The 19,674-nt window shown below is 35.0% G+C and overlaps 1 protein-coding gene across 1 annotated transcript in view; it reads left to right on the forward strand.

Moving 5' to 3' along the window:
• Positions 1-19,674, forward strand: part of HTR2C (5-hydroxytryptamine receptor 2C) — a 349,694-nt gene that overhangs the window by 233,957 nt on the left and 96,063 nt on the right. The window contains exon 5 of the mRNA XM_070783916.1: positions 18,818-19,018. Coding sequence (XP_070640017.1) covers positions 18,818-19,018 — 201 coding nt within the window. The remainder of the gene's footprint in view (positions 1-18,817; positions 19,019-19,674) is intronic.

Here is a 19,674-nt window from a genome sequence, read left to right on the forward strand (position 1 = left end):
CTACAAAATGAGAATGAGATATTTGGCTACAAAAAAATATAACATTTCTGACTATGGCAACATTTTTTAAAATATAAAGTAGAACATTACTAATTATCAGAGAAATGGAAAACTATAATGAGATATCACCTCACACCAGTCAGAATGGCCACCATCAAAAAGTCTACAAACCATAAATTCTGAGAGGGTGTGGAGAAAAGAGAACCCTCCTACACTGTTGGTGGGAATGTAAATTGGTACAAACACTATGGGCAATAGTATGGAGGTTCCTTAAAATACAAAAAATAGAACTACCACATGATCCAGCAATCCCAATACCTGGGCAGATATTCAGAGAAAACCATAAATCAAAAAGATACATGCACCCCAATGTTCATAGCAGCACAATTTACAATAGCCAAGACATGGAAACAACATAAGTGTCCTTTACCAGAAGAATGAATAAGGAAGATGTGGTACACACACATACACACACACACACACACACACACACACACACATACACACACACCCCATGGAATATTACTCAGCCATTAAAAAGAATGAAACAATGTCATTTGTAGTAACATGGGTGGACCTAGAGATTATTATATGCTAAGTGAAGTTTTTTAGTCAGAGAAAAAGAAATATAAAACATCACTCTTATGTAGAATCTAATTTTAAAATGATACAGGGACTTCCCTGGTGGTCAAGAGGTTAAGAATCCGCCTGCCAATGCAGAGACAGGGGTTCAGTCCCTGGTCTGGGAGGATTTCACATGCTGCAGGACAACTAAGCCCATGTGCCACAACTACTGAGCCCCTACTCTAGAGCCCAGGAGCGGCAACTAATGAAGTTGGTGCTCCCTGGAGCCTGTGCTCCGCAACAAGAGAAGCCACCACAATGAAAAGCATATGCACTACTACAAAGAGTGACCCCAGCTCACTGCAACTAGGGAAAGCCTGAACACAGCAAAGACACCCAGCACAGCCAAAAATAAATAAGATAAATAAATTTTAAAAATTCAAAAAAATAATAAAAATGAACTTATTTATAAAACAGAAACAGACTTACAGATATCAAAAACAAACTTATGGCTACCAAAGGGGAAACATGGTGGGGGGATAAATCAGGAACTTGGGATTAGCATACACACACCATTATATATAAGATAGATAACCAACAAAGACCTACTGTGTAGCACAGAGAACCCTACTTAATATTTTGTGGTAAAATATACGAGAAATAGTCTGAAAAAGAATGAATATACATATATGCATAGCTTAATCACTTTGCTGTACACCTGAAATTAAAACATTGTAAATCAACTATACTCCAATAAATTTTTTTAAATTTTATTTTATTTAACTTTACAATATTGTATTGGTTTTGCCATATATCAAAATGAATCTGCCACAGATATACATGTGTTCCCCATCCTGAACCCTCCTCCTTCCTCCCTCCCCATACCATCCCTCTGGGTCATTTTTTTTTAAATGTAAAACAGACTGGGATAAAAGAATTGCAGTAAGGAACAAACTTAAGCAAAATTATAAGATAAAGCAATGATTGATATAAACTATTTGAGACAATTATGTTAAAATACTCTATTATAAAATATACCTATAGTTTTATTTATAAGAATAGTATATAATGCATCCCCTAGATACTGGGTAATTAATATGGATATGATGTTTCCATATTCTCGTTTATACTTCTATTCAAAATCACCATTTCCATTCTCTGTATTAATAATACGATCTGTGTGAAAAATTTTTTACAAATTCTAAACTATATAAGATTATAAAACTTTAAGATGTGTTAATAACACAGAAACTACAGGTGAATCTCAGTCTTTATTCCTTCCAAAATTCTCTCTTCATTAAAAGCAACAAGAAATTTTATAAAAACTGTCAGAACCAACTAATTTGGGACTCTGGAAGTTACCTAAAAGCTCAAAGCAAGCCAGGGAGTGCTTATTCAAGAAAAATGACTGAATTTTATTAAGAACAGCAGTCTCTGTAGCATTTTATCTTGCCTAATTTCATGACCCCTCTCAGGCTCCAGGGTAGCCTTGAAAACCAAGAGCCTGCAATCTCAGTGCAAACTAGCAGCCTGATACCTACCAGAGTGCAACAGAGTTAGCAAACTCCTTCAGAGTCTCATTTCCAGACAGTTGTCATTGTTTGACATGTCTGGTGAGTCCCTGGAAGAATTACCACCAACTCTTCTAATACTTTTTCAAAAATTAAAAAAAAGAGGAATTCTTTCCTACTCTTTTTATGAGACTGATATTATCCTGATACCAAAACCAGACAAATATAGCACAAGAAAAAAAAAAAGAAACTATAGATCAACAACTTGTATGAATATAGATGCAGATACCCTCAACAAAATACTAGCAAACTGAATCCAGCAAGATATGAAAAAGGTTGGACACCAAGAAAATGGGTATAATCCCAGGAATGCAAAATTGGGGAAGTGTTCTCAGGTGGAACCGTGGATCTGTCTCTTGCTTCAACAGTGTTTGGACAGAAGGGACCCAGGGACACCCCCCTTTTCCAGCTGCCAACAACCCTCCAACCTTTTTTCCAGTTGTAACCTCTGGAACCAGCCACTCAGCCATCCTCAGCCTCTGGACTAGCCAACACCGTATTTTGAGCTTAACTCCTTAAGACCAAACAACCATGATTCCTCAGAATTATTTCACTGAGATGGAGGCTGCCATCAACCACAGGGTCAACGGCATCTGGGTCCCCCTACACCTACCTCTCTATGGGCTTCTATTTCCACTGCCAGGATGTGGCTCTGGACAGTGTGGGCCACTTTTTCCGAGTTGGCCAAGAAGGAGCAGGGCCCCTAGCATCTCTTGAAGATGGAAAACCAGCACGGTGTCCCATGCCCTCTTCTAGGATGTGCAAAAGCCATCCCAAGATGAATGGGATAAAACTTTGGGCAATAAGGAAGCTGCCACAGCCCTGGAGAAGAACCTGAGCCAGGCCCTTGTGGACCTTCATGCCTTGGGTTCGGCCCCCACAGACCCCCCATCCCTGTGACTTCCTAGAGAGCTACTTCCTGTAGGAGCAGCTGATACTCATCAAGTAGATTACAACTACCTGATCAGCCCCATCCCCCCACCCCAACAGGCTGCTGGAGTAGTGGAGGACAGGGGGAAGGTGGGGAGCTGAGCCAATAGCTGAAACTCATCAAGTAGATGGCAACCACCTGACTAACCTCCACAGGTTGGCTGGTCCCCTGGTTGGGCTGGGCAAATATATCTTTGAAAGGTTCACCTTCCAGCACCACTAGGAGCCCAACGGTCTTTGAGGAGCCCTCTGGAGTCAGGGCTGCACCTGAAGCCCCTCTCTGCATCCACTGTGCAGCTTTTTAACCACCATGGAGCCTTGCCAAATCCTTGTACCAAATGGAAACAATAAAACTTTTGCAGCAAAAAGAAAAAAAAAAAAAAGCAAAATTGGTTCAACCTGAGAAAATCAATCAATATAATTCAGCTTATTAACAGAATAAAATTTAAAAAATAACCTCACTACCTTAATAGACTCAAAAAAGCATTCAACAAAATCCAACCCCCTTTTGTGATAAAAGAACAACCTAGAAATAGAAGGGAACTTCCTCAGCCTGATCAAGAACTTTGTGTAAAGTGAAGGATACATGTGTATGAGCTTGTGTTCACTTGAATTACAGGTCTTTGATTCCTATTGAAAATGGAGGATCTCAGTACCTAATGAAATGAAATTTCAAATGTTCAGATTCACCATGAAATTTTCTTAGTGACTTGAGTGAAATGTTGTTTAAATTTCCTTCTCTTGAGTACTAATGTCTTTCAAGAATCTAATTAGGATCCCCACTAACATGCTCATTTTATGCAGTTAAAGCAGAAATCTTTTTTGTGTACCTGGATTATTTTTTCAATTCCCAACCTGACCCTAATATAGAGAGAATTAGCTCTATCCCTGATAATGCCAAGCAGCAGCATTGAAGATAACACTAAATCATCTCCATCAATCCTCAACCACATCAGTTCCCCCTTCCTAGCTCTCAAGGTCAGGGGTTGACTAACTATATCCATGTGCCAAATTGTGCTGGCTACAGCTAATGATACATAAAGTTTTCTTGAACATAGTCATACCTATTCTTTCAAAGATCGCTGCTTTCACCCTGCCAAAGGAGAGCTGAGTAGTTACGAAGACTAAAATACATATTTAGTCCCTTACAGAAAATATTTGCCATTCTCTCCAGTTAAAATAAATAAATTTAAATTTTAAAAATGCCATTCAAAAATCCCAAGTTTTTGTTTGCTTTTTTGGTTTTGTTTCTCCTTTGGCTTTCTTCTCTCAATTGCTGCATGTGAAAAAAATGCCCTTTTACTCCATGTGTGCTTCTATTTTGCCCAGTTTAGTTTTTTATCTTATAATATTTCTCACTATACTATAAAATCATGAGAACAAATATAATGTTTGCCTTCTGTATCATTATCTCCATCTACCTATTATGTATTAAGAACTTGATATTTATTAAATACATATTTCAATGCCACATCAGTAAAACACCTTAAACTTATTTTGGAACAAGGGAGAGAATAAACCCGAAATTAATAAAATATACCAGTTCTCCTAAAATTCATTTCAACATATATCTACAATACTAACAATTCAAATAATCTGAGTAATTATTACTATGAAAAGAACATATCTGTTATACAATGTAGTAGTTACTTCATTACTTGGCTCCTGAAACACATTGTCACTGGTTTTATGTTTTTTAAAAGCAAACTTGTGAAATTTTAGGGAAATATTTTCAAATGGCAATATTTTCATTGTAAACCACATTTTAGTCATATATACATACACACACACACACAGAGAGAGTTTGTCTTTATGAAATTGTATTTCAGTATTGTCAATATTGCTTTCTGGACCCCATTAAGAAGCTTTAGAAGGAGTTTCTGTTTTCTGTTAATTAAAATTTCACAGTAACTTTTAATCTACTTACATTTTCTGCAGAGTGAACCGTTTGAATAGAGAATAAGTAAAAACCAAAAAGCTTTAGTAAACCTTAGGATGTGGGGATGTTTGAAAATTGGGCGTATGAAAAGTACTGATTAAATATTGGTTTCAATCTGTGATATAAAAGAAGGGAGTTCATGGGGGCATTCAAGGTTAATACCTGGAGTTCACTTGAAGATGTATTTCTAAGCCTTGGGTATTCACTGCAAATAATCAAGATGATTACTAACTAGAGAGAACAGATAATGAGTATGGGTTACAAGTTCACAAGCAGCAGTTACTAAGGTGCTCTAAATAAGGCTATAGATGGTGTCTTTTTGACCTAGCTACTTTGAGTGTTTTAAAACCATGATTCCTACTCAGGGCTTTAAGAAATCTGCCAAGTATCTGGCAGCATGTTGCCGATACTAATATCAGTAGCAGTTAATTCAGACTTGACTAGATATTTAGTAAATATTAACATATAAATGTAAGATAAAATAAATTGATTTTATAGATTTTGTGCTATATCTTTAGCTTAAATGTATTGTAGAAAATGTATCCCACCAAATAGTAAATTAAAGAGTAGCAACCAAATAAGTTAGAAACACTGACCTAAAAATTTCTGCTGCTGCTGCTGTTAAGTTGCTTCAGTCATGTACTACTCTGTGCAACCCCAGAGACGGCAGCCCACCAGGCTCCCCCGTCCCTGGGATTCTCCAGGAAAGAACACTGGAGTGGGTTGCCATTTCCTTCTCCAATGCATGAAAGTGAAAAGTGAAGTCTCTCAGTCGTGTCCGACTCTTAGTGACCCCATGGACTGCAGCCTACCAGGCTCCTCCACCCATGGGATTCTCCAGGCAAGAGTACTGGAGTGGGGTGCCAGTGCCTTCTCCCAGTTAGGGATGAGTTATTCATTATTTGGAATCCTAATTGTTAATAAAAAGTGCATTTTAGTATTAATGAATATGTTATAGAAATCTAAAGGTCTGTTATTAAAAATTTACTCGAACATTTTATGTTTACTTTGGTCTTTAGTGAACGTCAGAATGATGGAGTGGTCATGATACTTATCACTCAAGTATCTAAGAATTATCAAAATTTAATCCTGCTAGTATCATCAAGATGATAAATTATGAATACTTAATACATTTTAAAATATATTTTCCCCTATGATTTAGCAATCACCTTACATAAATGATACAAATAGGCTTTTCCTCCCTTTGGAATGTAAAGTACCATATTAGGGGTGAACTTAATGTATTAAAATGAAACCAAAACCAAAAAAAATCTAGAGGCATAAATTTAAGGCCACAACAATATCTTACTCCCTTATGCGCATTGTTTCTTTTTCTTCCACTACTGTGCTAGAGTGGTCCTTCCAGGTGTCTCAGTGGTAAAGAATCCTCCTGCCAATGTAGGCAGGAGATGCAGGAGATGGGGGTTCGATCCCTGGGTCAGGAAGATCCCCTGGAGGAGAATACTCCAGTATTCTTAGCCTAGAAAACCCCATGGACAGAGGAGCCTGATGGGCTACAGTCCTTGGGGTCACAAAGAATCAGACATGACTGAGAATGAAAAATACCTAATACTTACTCTACTAGAGTAGAGCCCATAATACAAATAACAAAAATTCTCATTAATGTATACTTGGCTAGCAGAGAGCTCCAGGAAAATATTCATCATTTCTTCTTTGTCCTTCTCCCTTTCCCACCCAAGATACATGAAATTGTTGAGTCTTCCATTCTCTGGAAAAAATATCAACAGAGAAATGGAAATCTTTGCCATATTCCCCTAGGAAAAGACTTGAAGTCAACTCAAAAGTAACTAGCTCTATTGCTAATCATGTGGGAAACTCCAGGGTAGATGGGTTAAAGGACTATTTCAGGGGAGCAAGTCCAGGATGTTTTTTAAAAGATATTAAACATCATATTGAACCTTTCAGGTGTTAGGTGCTGGTGAAACTGAAGATTCATGAATTTTTACAGGTATAAAAGTTCTCAGAGCTGAGAGGCTTGAGATAGGATAGTACATAAAGCAAAATTTGTTCAGCTAAAAGAATGAGGCTGACAGAATCTGTCTTTAGCTAAGTTTATTTATTTCAGAGTGTGGTGATCAGATTGCATAGCCGTGGAGCAGTGAGTCTCAGGATGTTGCTTCTAGACCTATGCTTTCTGCAAATAACTTATGATACATACAAGATAGTTAATTTCAACTGGGATAATCTTGGATAACTGGAATAAGTGTATGTAGCCCAACTAGGGTCTTCGAGGAATAGAATTGCTTCTACTGTAGTATAAGAAGTCTACGTTTATATTATTTAGAATGGATTATATAATTCAGAGGTTTATGTTATTTATTTCATGAAGGTTGACAGAATTGGGAGCAGAATTGGAGAGTGTTTGTAACCCATGATATATCTTGGCACCCATGTCAAGAGAATTTTATCTTTTAATTTGATAGAAAATTATATTGTTAGAGATACTAGGCTTAAGTTTGAGTATGAGGTGGGTTATCAGTTACCAGCCTTCTAGATCATTTAGGCTATTAGTAGTCATAGCCAGTTTACCAGGAACAGATGACCAGTTTGGAAGAGGTCTTCCTGAAATGATTCACACAAAGATGCATCAAGTTACAAGCCCTTCGACAGAAACTGAAACTTCATGATGCAGTAGCTAACCTTCACATGGGTGGGGAGGTTGAACATCCTGCATAGTGCTGCCAGGAAATCCCTATTTTATACTAAGGGGAGGTTGGCTGGTTGCATATGTAGGATGTCCCATCTCCCCACCCACATCATCAGGACATATACCAGAAACATCACTCTTCCTCACTGAAGAAGCATAAAATCTATGTGCCAAGGAAGTACAGATGCTGAACTACATTGCTAGAGAGGCATTCTGACAGATCTTCGTTAGGGGATAGAGTACTGTGTTCTATGACCTTGGCTTGTAAGAGACAGTGGTGTTTGAGTGGATCTGTAAGCCCGGGGTCAATAGGAAATCATTGAACATATTAGCCTGCAGATGAAGGCTTCCCTGATGGCTCAGTGAGTAAAGAATCTGCCTGCAGTGCAGGAGATACAGGAGACAAGTGTTTGACCCCTGGGCCAGGAAAAATCCGCTGGAGAAGAAAATGGCAACTCACTCCAGTATTCTTGCCTGGAAAGTCCCATGGACAGAGGAGCCTGGCAGGATACAGTCCATGGGGTCACAAAGAGTCAGACATGACTTACTGATAGAGAAGGGCCTGCAAAGTTGCCAGCAACTCTACAGCATACGGGTAATACTTCCAGAATTGCAGCTCCTCCTCTCAGCACTACCAAGTTAGTGGAGTTTTAATAGTTGGACAAATTTACTTAGGGTCAATTTACTCAGAGTAGATAGAAGGAGAGAGAATTTATTTTCTACTGCAGAAAGAAGCAAAGGTTATAGCCTAAAAGGCAGCCCAGAATTTCATGTCTGGGTGTCAAGGTAAAATTTTTTTAAATGTCTGAATTTCAGAAGCAAAAGAAGATCCAGTAATTCTAAATCAAGTTCAAGTAGGTGGAAACACAGTCTAGGATCAGATAAGAATCAAGTTGCAAGGGGGTGGGTGTGATTACAAGGGAGAAAGTTTGTGGCATTCCCTGAAAGCATTTAAAAGAAATAATTAATGTAAGATGCAGAATGCAATGATATCCAGGGTATTCTGTCAAGAGCAAAGTGGTAGGAAACATCAAGAATGTGCTGAGTCCTCAAAAACATGGGATCAGGAATAAAATAGTAAAGCAAAATTCAGCCAATCATATGGGCTAGACCCTTCTACTTCTGGATTCCATAAGGAGGATAATTTCAGAATTTTTTTTAAAAAAGTCCATATATTTATTGAATTTATTTATTTAATAAAATATATTTAAATGGAATAAATATAGCTTTATTAAAATTACATTGTTATACTTAATTTCTCAATTTTCTCCATGCACCTGTGTATGGAAATTACTGATCTATAAGAGATGTTGCTGACAGTCAATTCTGTCAATACCATCAACTTGAGTGACAGCCTAGGATTCCATTAAGTTTTCCAGACTTTAAGTTAGGGTGGAACTGTTCCCTAACTTAAAAGACTGGCCATCTAAAAAGACTTTGGGGTTCTAAAAAGGCTTTATTCAGATGAATTCAAATCTAGGTTAAGTTTCCAATAAACTGTCCTGGTTTTGGCAGTCTTCACAGAGTGCAAGTGAGCCAATGTTAGGCTGAGGAAAAGGCTGACTCAGGTTTGGGGATTTAGAAAACTTGTATCCTTCTTTTGTTGTTTTCATTTTTTCTCAGGAGCACAGTCTCCACTGAGATTCTTGCCTCAGCGCATTGCTCAGAAAATTTGTGATTTCATATCTAAGGACACCAAAACCCTACAAAATTTATGGGCAAATCATTCTTCATTTTTTTTTAATTGGAGGGAAATTGCTTTACAATGTTTTGATGGTTTCTGCTGTACAACAACACAAATCAGCTATAATTATACCTATATCCCCTCCCTCTTGAGCCTCCTTACCCTTCCTGCATCCCATCCCTCTAGGTCATCACAGAGTGCCAGGCTGGGCTCCTTTTTTTATATAGCAACTTCTCATCAGCTATCTATTTTACACATGGTAGTGCTGTGCTGCTTTCTCCATTGGTCCCATCCTCTATTCCCCCACTGTGTCCACAAGTCCATTCTCTCCATCTGCGTCTCCATGCCTTCCCTGCAAATAAATACCATTTTCCAATATTCCATATATATGCATTTATATATTTGTTTATAATTATAATCCCCTTATAACTGTTTGTGGAGTCTACAGAAATATTTCTTCTTTCATCACTGATATTGGTACTTTGTGTCTTCTACTTTTATTTATTCCTCAATCTGACTAGAATTTTATCAATTTTATAAAATCTTTTCAAACAACCAACATTTCATTTCATTTGATCTCATTGAATTTCCTCAATTTCATTAATTTCTGCTTTTGTAATTATTACCTCATTTCTTCTGATACTTTGGATTTAATTTTTACCCTTCTTTGTCCATTTAATATAGAAGCATAGATCATGGATTTTAGATTTTTTTTTTTCCTTTCTAAAATAAATCATTAATGTTAGAAATTCCCCTCTGAGTACTGCTTTAACACCATCACACAAATTTTCACGCTTTATTTTAATTTTCATTTAGTTCAAATTATTTTCTGATATAATTTGTCTTCCTTTTTGAAACATGGATTGTGGGGAACTGTGTTGTTTAATTGACAGATACTTTGTCTTTTTCAAGGTATCTTTTTGTTACTGGTTTTTAGGTTTATTCTGTTGTGGTCAGAGAATTATACATTGTATAGTATCAATTATATTAATTTCTTAAGATTTGATTTATTGTGTTTCTTCCCATGAACTCTTGCAAAGAATGTGTATATATCATTGTTGCATGGAGTGTTCTGCAAAAGTCAATTTGTTGTAGTTTGTTCTTAATGCTGTTCAGTTCTTTCATACCATTAGTAATTTTCTGTTTGCTTGTTATATCAATTACTGAGGAAAAGATGTTGAAATCTCAAAGTATAATTGTGATTGTACTTTTTTCCCACTAAGGAGTGCACTCTTTATTTATAGAGCTATAAAGAAATGTTGTTACTAATTACTGTAAATGCCAGGACTGTGGTTAATTTGTGGAGGTGAAGAGTTTACAATTCAGTCGGACCACACGGAAGGGCTTCTAAGGTGGCTGGAAAAGTGCTATTTACTTTTTTGGTTATCCTTTTAACCATTTTTAAGCATATATTTCAGTAACATTATGTATATTTACACTATTGTGAAGCCATCACCACTATCCATTTCCAGAATTCATCATTTCAAATTGAAACTCTGAACTCATTAAACAATAACTCCTCATACGCCCTTCCCCCAGCTTACCATTCTACTTTCTGTCTCCATGAATTTGACTATTTTAGGAACCTCATGTAAATGGAATTGTCCCTTTGTATCTGACTTATTTCACTAAGAATAATGTCTCTTAAGTCTCCTCCATGTTGTAGCATGTATCTTAATTTCATTCTTTTGAACATGAAATAATATTCCTTTGTACATATGTTTGTGTGTATGTGTAGCGATTGTACTTCTGATTTCTTTCTTTTCTATCTTTTTTTGCTTCATGAAATTTGAAGCTATGCTATTAGGTACATAAATATTTAGTATGGTTATATCCTCTTGAGGAATTGACACCCTTATCATTATAAAATGGTCTCTGTTATCCCTAGTAACATGCTTTGATCTGAAATTTACTTTGTCTACTATTAATATATAACCCCAGCATTCTTTTGATTAGTATTTTCAGAGTTTCTCTCTTTACATTCTCTTACTATATACCTATCTACATTAAATTTAAACTTGTAGGTTTCTTATAGACAGTATATAGTATTTTTATACTTTGTTAATCCAACATGGCTAGTTCTTTAAATTGATACAAATTACACCTTATATCATTTACATTTAATGCAATTCTTAATTTGTTTGGAATTATGTCTACTATTTTATCATTTTCTATTTTTCCCTTCTCTTTTTAATTACTTTTTTTCTCTTCTGAATTATTTGGTGGGTCCTGCATTTTATTTTAGTATTCCATTTTCATTGATATATTGATTTTTTGCTATATTCTTTGCACAGATTTTAATGATTGTGTTTAGATTAAAATATACATAGCTAATCTGTCATAATTTCCTAGTAATTAATGTTTTATTCACTTCAAGTGAATATAAAAATCTTACAACCATATAGGCTCCTTAAGCCTTTGCCTTTTTGTTTTAATTATAATATGGAATTTACCTATATACATTGAGAACCTTCCCAGATGATGTAATAATTTTTGTTTTTGACAGTCACATATCTTTTAAAAACCTAAGAAAAGAAAAATAATGTATTTTCCCAGATTGTTTACCATTTCTGTTGTTCCTCATTTATTCTTAAAGTTTATAAGTTTTCTTTCTTTCTGAAGAACATCATTAAATTTGTTTAAAGTAAGTCTCCTGGAAATCAATTTCTTAGTTTCCTTTCCTAAGAAAATCTTTTTATTTCACATTCATTTTCTGAAGATAGTTTCACTGGATATAAAATTCCAAATTGTGATTATACCTTCTGGTCTCTCATGAAAAAGTCATTTTTCTCAGCTGCTTCAAGAATTGTTTTCTGTATCTTTTTTTTTTCCACCAGATTATGATGTATCTAGGCATGATTTTCTTTGGTTTAACCATTTGGGTTTTGAAGAATTTGTAAATTTGTAAATTTATTTTTCATCAAATATGAAACTTTTTAGCCCATTATTTTTTCACATGGTTTTCTCCTGTACCAATATCTCCTCTCTCAAGATTTCCAAGGCAAAAATATTGGGTGTGTTCCCATAGTTGTCGTCCCATAGTTTCTACTGTGCGCATTTATTTTTAATTTTTTTCTCATTCTTGTTCATTTGGATAATTCCTATTGATCTACATTCAGTTTTAATGACTCTTCATCTATCATATCCATTCTTCTATTGAGCCCACCCAGTGATTTTTTTTTTCAGCTCTAAACTCTTCATTTGTTTCTTTTTCATAAGTACTACTTCTTATTTGTGAAGTTCTCTTCTGTTAATTTCAAGAATATCCACCCCTCCTTCATTGAGTATGGCTATGGTAGTTGCTTTAAAGTCTCTGTAAAGTCTCTGCCCTGTCCAATTTTTAAATTTAATGTACTTGAAATGTATTTAATGCATTACTGTTTATATTTGTTCTTGGTTTTTGTAAGTTATCAAATTTAAGGGGGAATTCTATTTATCTCTATATAATTAAAGTTTTAATTAGGAATGGCTCCTGTATTTTATAGCATTTTATAAAGATATTCTTAAGAATAAAGCTCATAAACTTTCTTTACAAATGTTAACATAAGAGACTATATTGGCAGATTTTTGTGATATTAAATTATCATTACATTCTTGAACTAAATTTTGTTTTACTGTGATGTTTTACTCATTTTACTCTTTGCTGGGTTATATTTGTGACTATTTTGTTTGTAATTTCGATTCTATATCAGTGAGTGCTATTTGTCTCTAGTCTCATTTTTTCAGTATTTTGTAAGTTTTGATACTGACACTGTATTATTTTATGAAATGAACTGAAGAAATGTTTAAACTTTTTTATGTTTGTTCATCTTTTCATATATGTTAACTTAAAGACATCAATTATAACTTCTCATTTCCATTTTAGCTGTGGGATTATTTTACAGTCCAACATTCCACATCTCTTAATCATATTATCAGAATATTAGAAAATTGGTATTTTATCTGTGGTGGGGTTATGATCTGCAGGGTAGGGATATTCCTTTATACAAGTAACAAATATTTATTGTACCAAGCAAATGTTATCTCCAACATTTCATGGGAATAAATCCCTTTTATTTTTTCATTTCAACAAATGAACTGAAATTCTACAGTGTCTATTATTCAGTCTTTGCCATTATTGTCAATATTGGTGGTGATGCCTGTGAGTTTTGGTTTCTAATCTTGTAATCTGATATAATCTTTGATGTAATCTTTGAATGAATAAATGAGTGAATATAGGAAAATGTCTTATGAAACACTGTGCAATTTTTGCCTCTGAAAACAAGATTTTATCTCTTTTGACTCACTGATCTCCCTCATGGAAATTATGTTATATGGCCTTTTTGCTATGCAACTTCCAACAAACTTTTCACATATTTCTTCTCAGAAATTTATCTAAAGAAAATACACTTTAATTCCATTGAGACAACTTGAAAAATCCATTTGTCTTCTTACAAAGACAAACAGAAACTAAATTTTCACTGAAATTCTAAATATTTTGAATTAAAATGTCTGTAGTTAAATCCAGGAAAAATATTTTTGATAAAAACCTTAGGGAATAATTATAATCAGACAAGTTTGAGAAAACTTGGCTTGCATAAATTCAGAGAAAGTTTTTTGCAATTACTTTTGATAATGAAGTTAATCTAGAAATCAATAATTTAACTCATTCTGATATTTCTATTTTTGGGATAGTTTTTACTTTAGGTGCTTGTTCATTCCCTTTGTTTTTGGATTTTGCTGTCTTATAGGTTTGGAAGTAGACTTCTTGAAAAACCTGCACAAGAAATATTGTCCTGTATTGTAAAAAACAATTGTATTTATTGTTTAATAAATACTGTATGGTGAGAAGTACCTTTGTGTTTGGGGGAAAAAAATGTCAGATTTGGAACAAAATTCTGTAGACTTGAACAATTCTGAGACTTTGAGACACATTTTCCTCACACTGTAGGGTAATAGAGTTGACACTACAGCTGTATGGAGTAGAACTAAAAATGAAGTACCGAACTAACACTGTTAACACTGTGCTTGGTATAAGATACTGTATAATAGCTATTGTCATTTTTGCCATTATTAAATATGCAATTGCTGAGAACTGAGAACTGACTAGATAGTGGATCTGCAGAGTGGATATGCACCCTACTAGACAGTGGATCTGCAGAGTGGATATGCACCCTACTGAGAATGTATATTGGCATATGATGAAGTTGGGGCTTCCCTGATAGCTCAGCTGATAAAGAATCCACCTGCAATGCAAGAATCCTGATTTGATTCCTGAGTTGGGAAGGCCCTCTGGAGAAGGGATAGGCTACCCACTCCAGTATTCTTGGGCTTCCCTGGTGGCTCAGACAGTAAAGAATCAACCTGCAACATAAGAGACCTGGGCTCAGTCCCTGGGTTGGGAAGATCCCCTGGAAGAGATCATGGAAACCCATTCCAGTATTCTTGCCAGGAGAATCCCCATGGGCAGAGAAGCCTTGAGGATTAACTCCATGGGGTCCCAAAGAGTCGGGCATGACTGAGTAACTAAGCACAGCACAGCATGATGAAGTTGGATTTAGGGTGATGTTATAATCTGTTGAGGGGGATATATTTGTTTACAAATTTAATAAATATTTATTGAGTACCTGCTTTGTGCCATGCATTGACCTATGTATCATGAATTAAATAGTAGAAAAATAAAACACAGAGAACAACATTGACCTAATGCATCTTATATTCCAGTGGTTTTAGCAACAAAATTCTCTACATAATGCAGTCAGGTGATACTTGTGTATTTGAAACAAAATTGGAAAAGTAATTTCTGGCATCACTGACTCAATGGACAACAGTTTGAGTAAAATCCAGGAGTTGGTGATGGACAAGGAGGCCTGGCATGCTGCAGTCCATGGGGTCACAAAGAGTTGGACACGACTGAGCGACTGAACTGAACTGAACTGCATTTCTGCAAATGAAACAGGTTGAGAATACACAAACTCTCAATACAATCAGCTTCTGGGTGGATACAACAGAAATGAACATTCATCAATATTTTGTTTAGAATAATTCTTAATAATGTCTCTGATTTCTTTGTTTTGCTCCTTGAATTCCAGTGGTTGTTAGTTACACTTCTGGTATTGCCAGTGGAAAATGAAAGTGAAAGTCTCTCAGTCGTGTCTGACTCTTTGCAACCCCATGGACTATACAGTTCATGGAATTCTCTAGGCCACAATACTGGAGTAGGTAGCCTTTCCTTCTCCAGGGGATCTTCCCAACCCAGGGATTGTACCCATGTCTCCCGCATTGCAGGTGGATTCTTTACCAGCTGAGCCAAAAGGGAAGCCCAAGAATACTGTAGTGGGTAGCCTATCCCTTCTCCAGAGGATCTTCCCAACCCAGGAATTGAGCCAGGGTCTCCTGCATTGCGGGCAGATTCTTTACCAACTGAGCTATCAGGCAAGCCCATCAACTCTAAACACAATACAAAAACAACTCTAAACACAATACAAAAACAACTCTAAACATACTGGAGAAAAACCTAAAACAAAGATTCTGGGGTTTCTTAAGACTTGGAAGAAGTGAACAACACTGGCTGAGTTTACAAATTTCATGACTTATTAGCCAAAGTGGAAGATGCAGTCTATGCCAGGTAAAATACTAAACTTCCCAAAAATCTGTAGTTTTAGTAGCTCAGAGGAACTGAAGACAGAATTTGAGGAAATCTCAAAACTAAAAGTTGAGGGAAAATCTAGGAAAAGATAGAGATGGAGCGAACCACAGATTCTTCTCTGGGGAACCATAAACTCTGCTTAAATCTCTAGCTGACCTCTGAACCATGCATGTCTAGGGGGAGAAAAATCTAAATTCCTGAGTTGCCACATTATGAAGTTCAAAATATTCAAGTTTCATCAAAGGTAAGAAGAACGCAAAGAAACTAGAAAGTATGACTCCTTCATAGTAAAAAAAAAAAAAAAATAGAAAATGATACTGAGGAAGCCTAGGCATTAAACTTAAATAGACAAAGGCTTTAAATCAACTCTCAAAATGCTCATATAGCCAAAGGAAATCATGGACAAAGAACCAAAGGAAATAAGGAAAATGTCATGTCAACAAAGAATAGCAATAAAGGAATATAAATTATAGGAAAAAATCAAATAGATATTTGGAGGATGAAAAATGCAAAAACTGAAGTTAAAAATTTACTAGACTGATTCAACTGCAGAACTGAGCAAAAAGAAGGAAAAATTGAAGAACTTTGAGACAGATCAATTGAGCTCATCCAGTGTGAGAAGAAAGAGAATAGATGAAGGAAAATGAACAGCACCCTAGAGACACGTGAGACACTATCAAGTTTACTAACACATGCATAATGACAGTGCCAGAAGAGGAGGAGAAGGGGGAAAACACACAGAAAGAAATTTAAGGAACTATTGGCCAAAATTTTTCACACTTTGAGGAAAGATATGAATCTATATGTATAAGAAGTTCAATGAACTCTATAAACATATATTATTTCAAGGGGTCCACACCAAGACATTATGGTCAAAATTATACAGGATCTTTAACAATATTAATAATGGATTTCTCTTTAGAAACCATGGGGGCCAGAAGGCTATGAGATTGCAGATTTAAAGCACGCAACAACAACAAAAATTCTGTCAACCAAGAATTCTGTATATGGCAAAACTATAAACTCTACTTCAAAAAATGGAGAAATTGAGATTCAAGGCACAGTAAAGTCAACAAAGTTGATAAACCTTCAACTAGAAATACTATGAAAAAAAGAGAGAAGACACAAATTTCTAAAATTAAAAATGAAAGTGGTGAGGGGCATTATGACTGAACTTAGAGAAATTAAAAGAATTATAAAATAATAAGCGAACAATTGTACTCCAACAAACCACATAACCTAAACTAAATGAACAAATTCCTAGAAACATGCAAACTACTAAAAGTGTCTCAAGAAGAAATAAAGACTCTGATAACAAGTAAAGACATTTTATCAATAATCAAAAAACCTGCCAGCAAGACAAGTCCTGGACCAGATGGCTCCACTGGAAAATTTTATCAATCATTTAAAGAAGAATTAACACCAGTATTTTTCAAACTCCTACAAAATAAAAGATGAGGGAACAATTGTAACTCATTCTATGAGATCAGCATTATCCAGATACCAAATTCAGATTACAAGAAAAGATAAGTATAGACCAATGTCACTTTTGAATATAGATGCAAAAAATCCTCAACAAAATAAAAGCAAACTAAATTTGGCATCATATTATACATCATAACCAAGTGTGACTTATCCCAGGAATGAAAGATGGCTCAGCATATAAAAGTCAATTAACGTAATACATCACATTAATACAATAAAGGTAAGAGAAGCACAGGATCATCTCTACTGATAGAGAAAAGGTATTTAGCAAAACCCATCACTCTTTCATGATAAAAACATGCAACAAACTAGGTATAAAAGGAATCTTCCTCAACACGATAAAGAGCATTTATGAAAAACCCAGAGTTAACATCTGGCTCAATAATGAAAGAATGAAAGATTACACTTTAAGATAAGGAAAAAGACAAGACATCTGCTTTAACTACTTACACTTAACATTGCACTGGAAATTCTATCTAGAGAAATCAAACAAGAAAGAAAATAAAAGGCAGAGGAAAACTGGAAAAGAAAAAATAAAACTACCACTTTTCACAGATGACATGATCTTTCATATGGAATATCCTAAAGAACCCACACATAAAAATATAGATCTAATAAATGAATTCAGCAAAGTTGGAGGATACAAGATTAATACATGAAAATTAATTATAGTTCTATACAGGAGAAATGAGAAAATCATAAATGAAATTGAGAGAACAATTCCATTTATAAGAGCATCCAAAAAAAAAAAAAAATCTCAACTGATAAAAGCATCAGTGATAGAAAAGAATGAAGTACTGATAGAAGCTACAAAATGGAAGAACCTTAAAAATACTGTGCTAAGTGAAAGAAGTAAGACACAAAATGTTGCCTACTGTATGATTCTGGTTATATGAAATACCCAGATTAGCTAAATTCAAGAGATAAAAAGCAAATAAGAAATTTTCAGGGGCTGGGGAGGGGGACAGGTAGGAGGGTGAAAAATGGGAAAATGGAGAGTGACTGCTTAATGGGTAGAAGTTTCCTTTTGCAATGATGAAATGTTTTAGAACTAGAAAGAGGAGATGGTTACATGGTGATGTGAATGCACTAAATGCTTCAGGATTGCACAATTTTAAATGATTAATTTTATAATATGTAAGTTTCACCTCAATAAAAAATAATATATGTAACACTGAATGCATTATTGTTATTGTCATCATTGTCATCATCATTACTATGGAAAAACAATGCATACCAAATTTCACTTCCTTTTAAAAATTTAGATTATGAGAAAAAATAGACTAAAACTATAGTCAGTATAATTTGCATAACATGTTCTTCTTGTCTTCTATCTGTTCTCTTTCAGATTATGTCTGGCCACTACCTAGATATTTGTGCCCCGTCTGGATTTCTTTAGATGTTTTATTTTCTACAGCGTCCATCATGCACCTCTGCGCTATTTCGCTGGATCGGTATGTAGCAATACGTAATCCTATTGAGCATAGCCGTTTCAATTCACGGACTAAGGCCATCATGAAGATTGCTATTGTTTGGGCAATTTCTTTAGGTAATTAACTTTCTTGGCCAGTAGAATTGCAGCGGCTATGCTCAATACTTTCGGATTATGTACTGTGAACAACGTACAGACGTCGACTGGTAACATTTGCGTTTAATCGGGATTCTTCTAGTTAATGATTATTCTTAACCTATTTATCTGATATTTAGGTTAACAATAATGAAAGAAATGTAAAGCATATGAATATGCAAAAGTAAAGTACACATTTATGCTGCTAAATTATTTTGTGAGTCAAAGTGCCAATGAATTCTGCAACACAGACACATACCTGTGAGATATTTAAAATGATTTGAAGATGACAAAAATATATGGCAAAGTTTAAATTTTTAAAATAGAGCATTTAAATCTTGGAAAAGATCAATCTATCCCAGAATATTAATCCTAGCATTTTTATTCTAACTGTGTATCTTCAGTAGAAAATTTTATAGTGCAATACAAATCTTCACAAAGTAAACATGTCTAAATTTATACTGTTAATCTATGTAAAATATACTATTTACCCCATATTTTTTAATGTATCCTTGAATTCTGGTTATACAAAAAGAAAAACATCTATTGGTTTCTTTGAAGATTTGGGGGAGGTTGAAGGGATAGAAATGATCTTATTGCTTATATTTTAAATTTGCATACCTTCAGTTCAGTCGGTC

This window comes from Bos indicus, chromosome X, assembly GCF_029378745.1.
Source record: "Bos indicus isolate NIAB-ARS_2022 breed Sahiwal x Tharparkar chromosome X, NIAB-ARS_B.indTharparkar_mat_pri_1.0, whole genome shotgun sequence".
In the NCBI taxonomy this organism is placed as follows: domain Eukaryota; kingdom Metazoa; phylum Chordata; class Mammalia; order Artiodactyla; family Bovidae; genus Bos; species Bos indicus.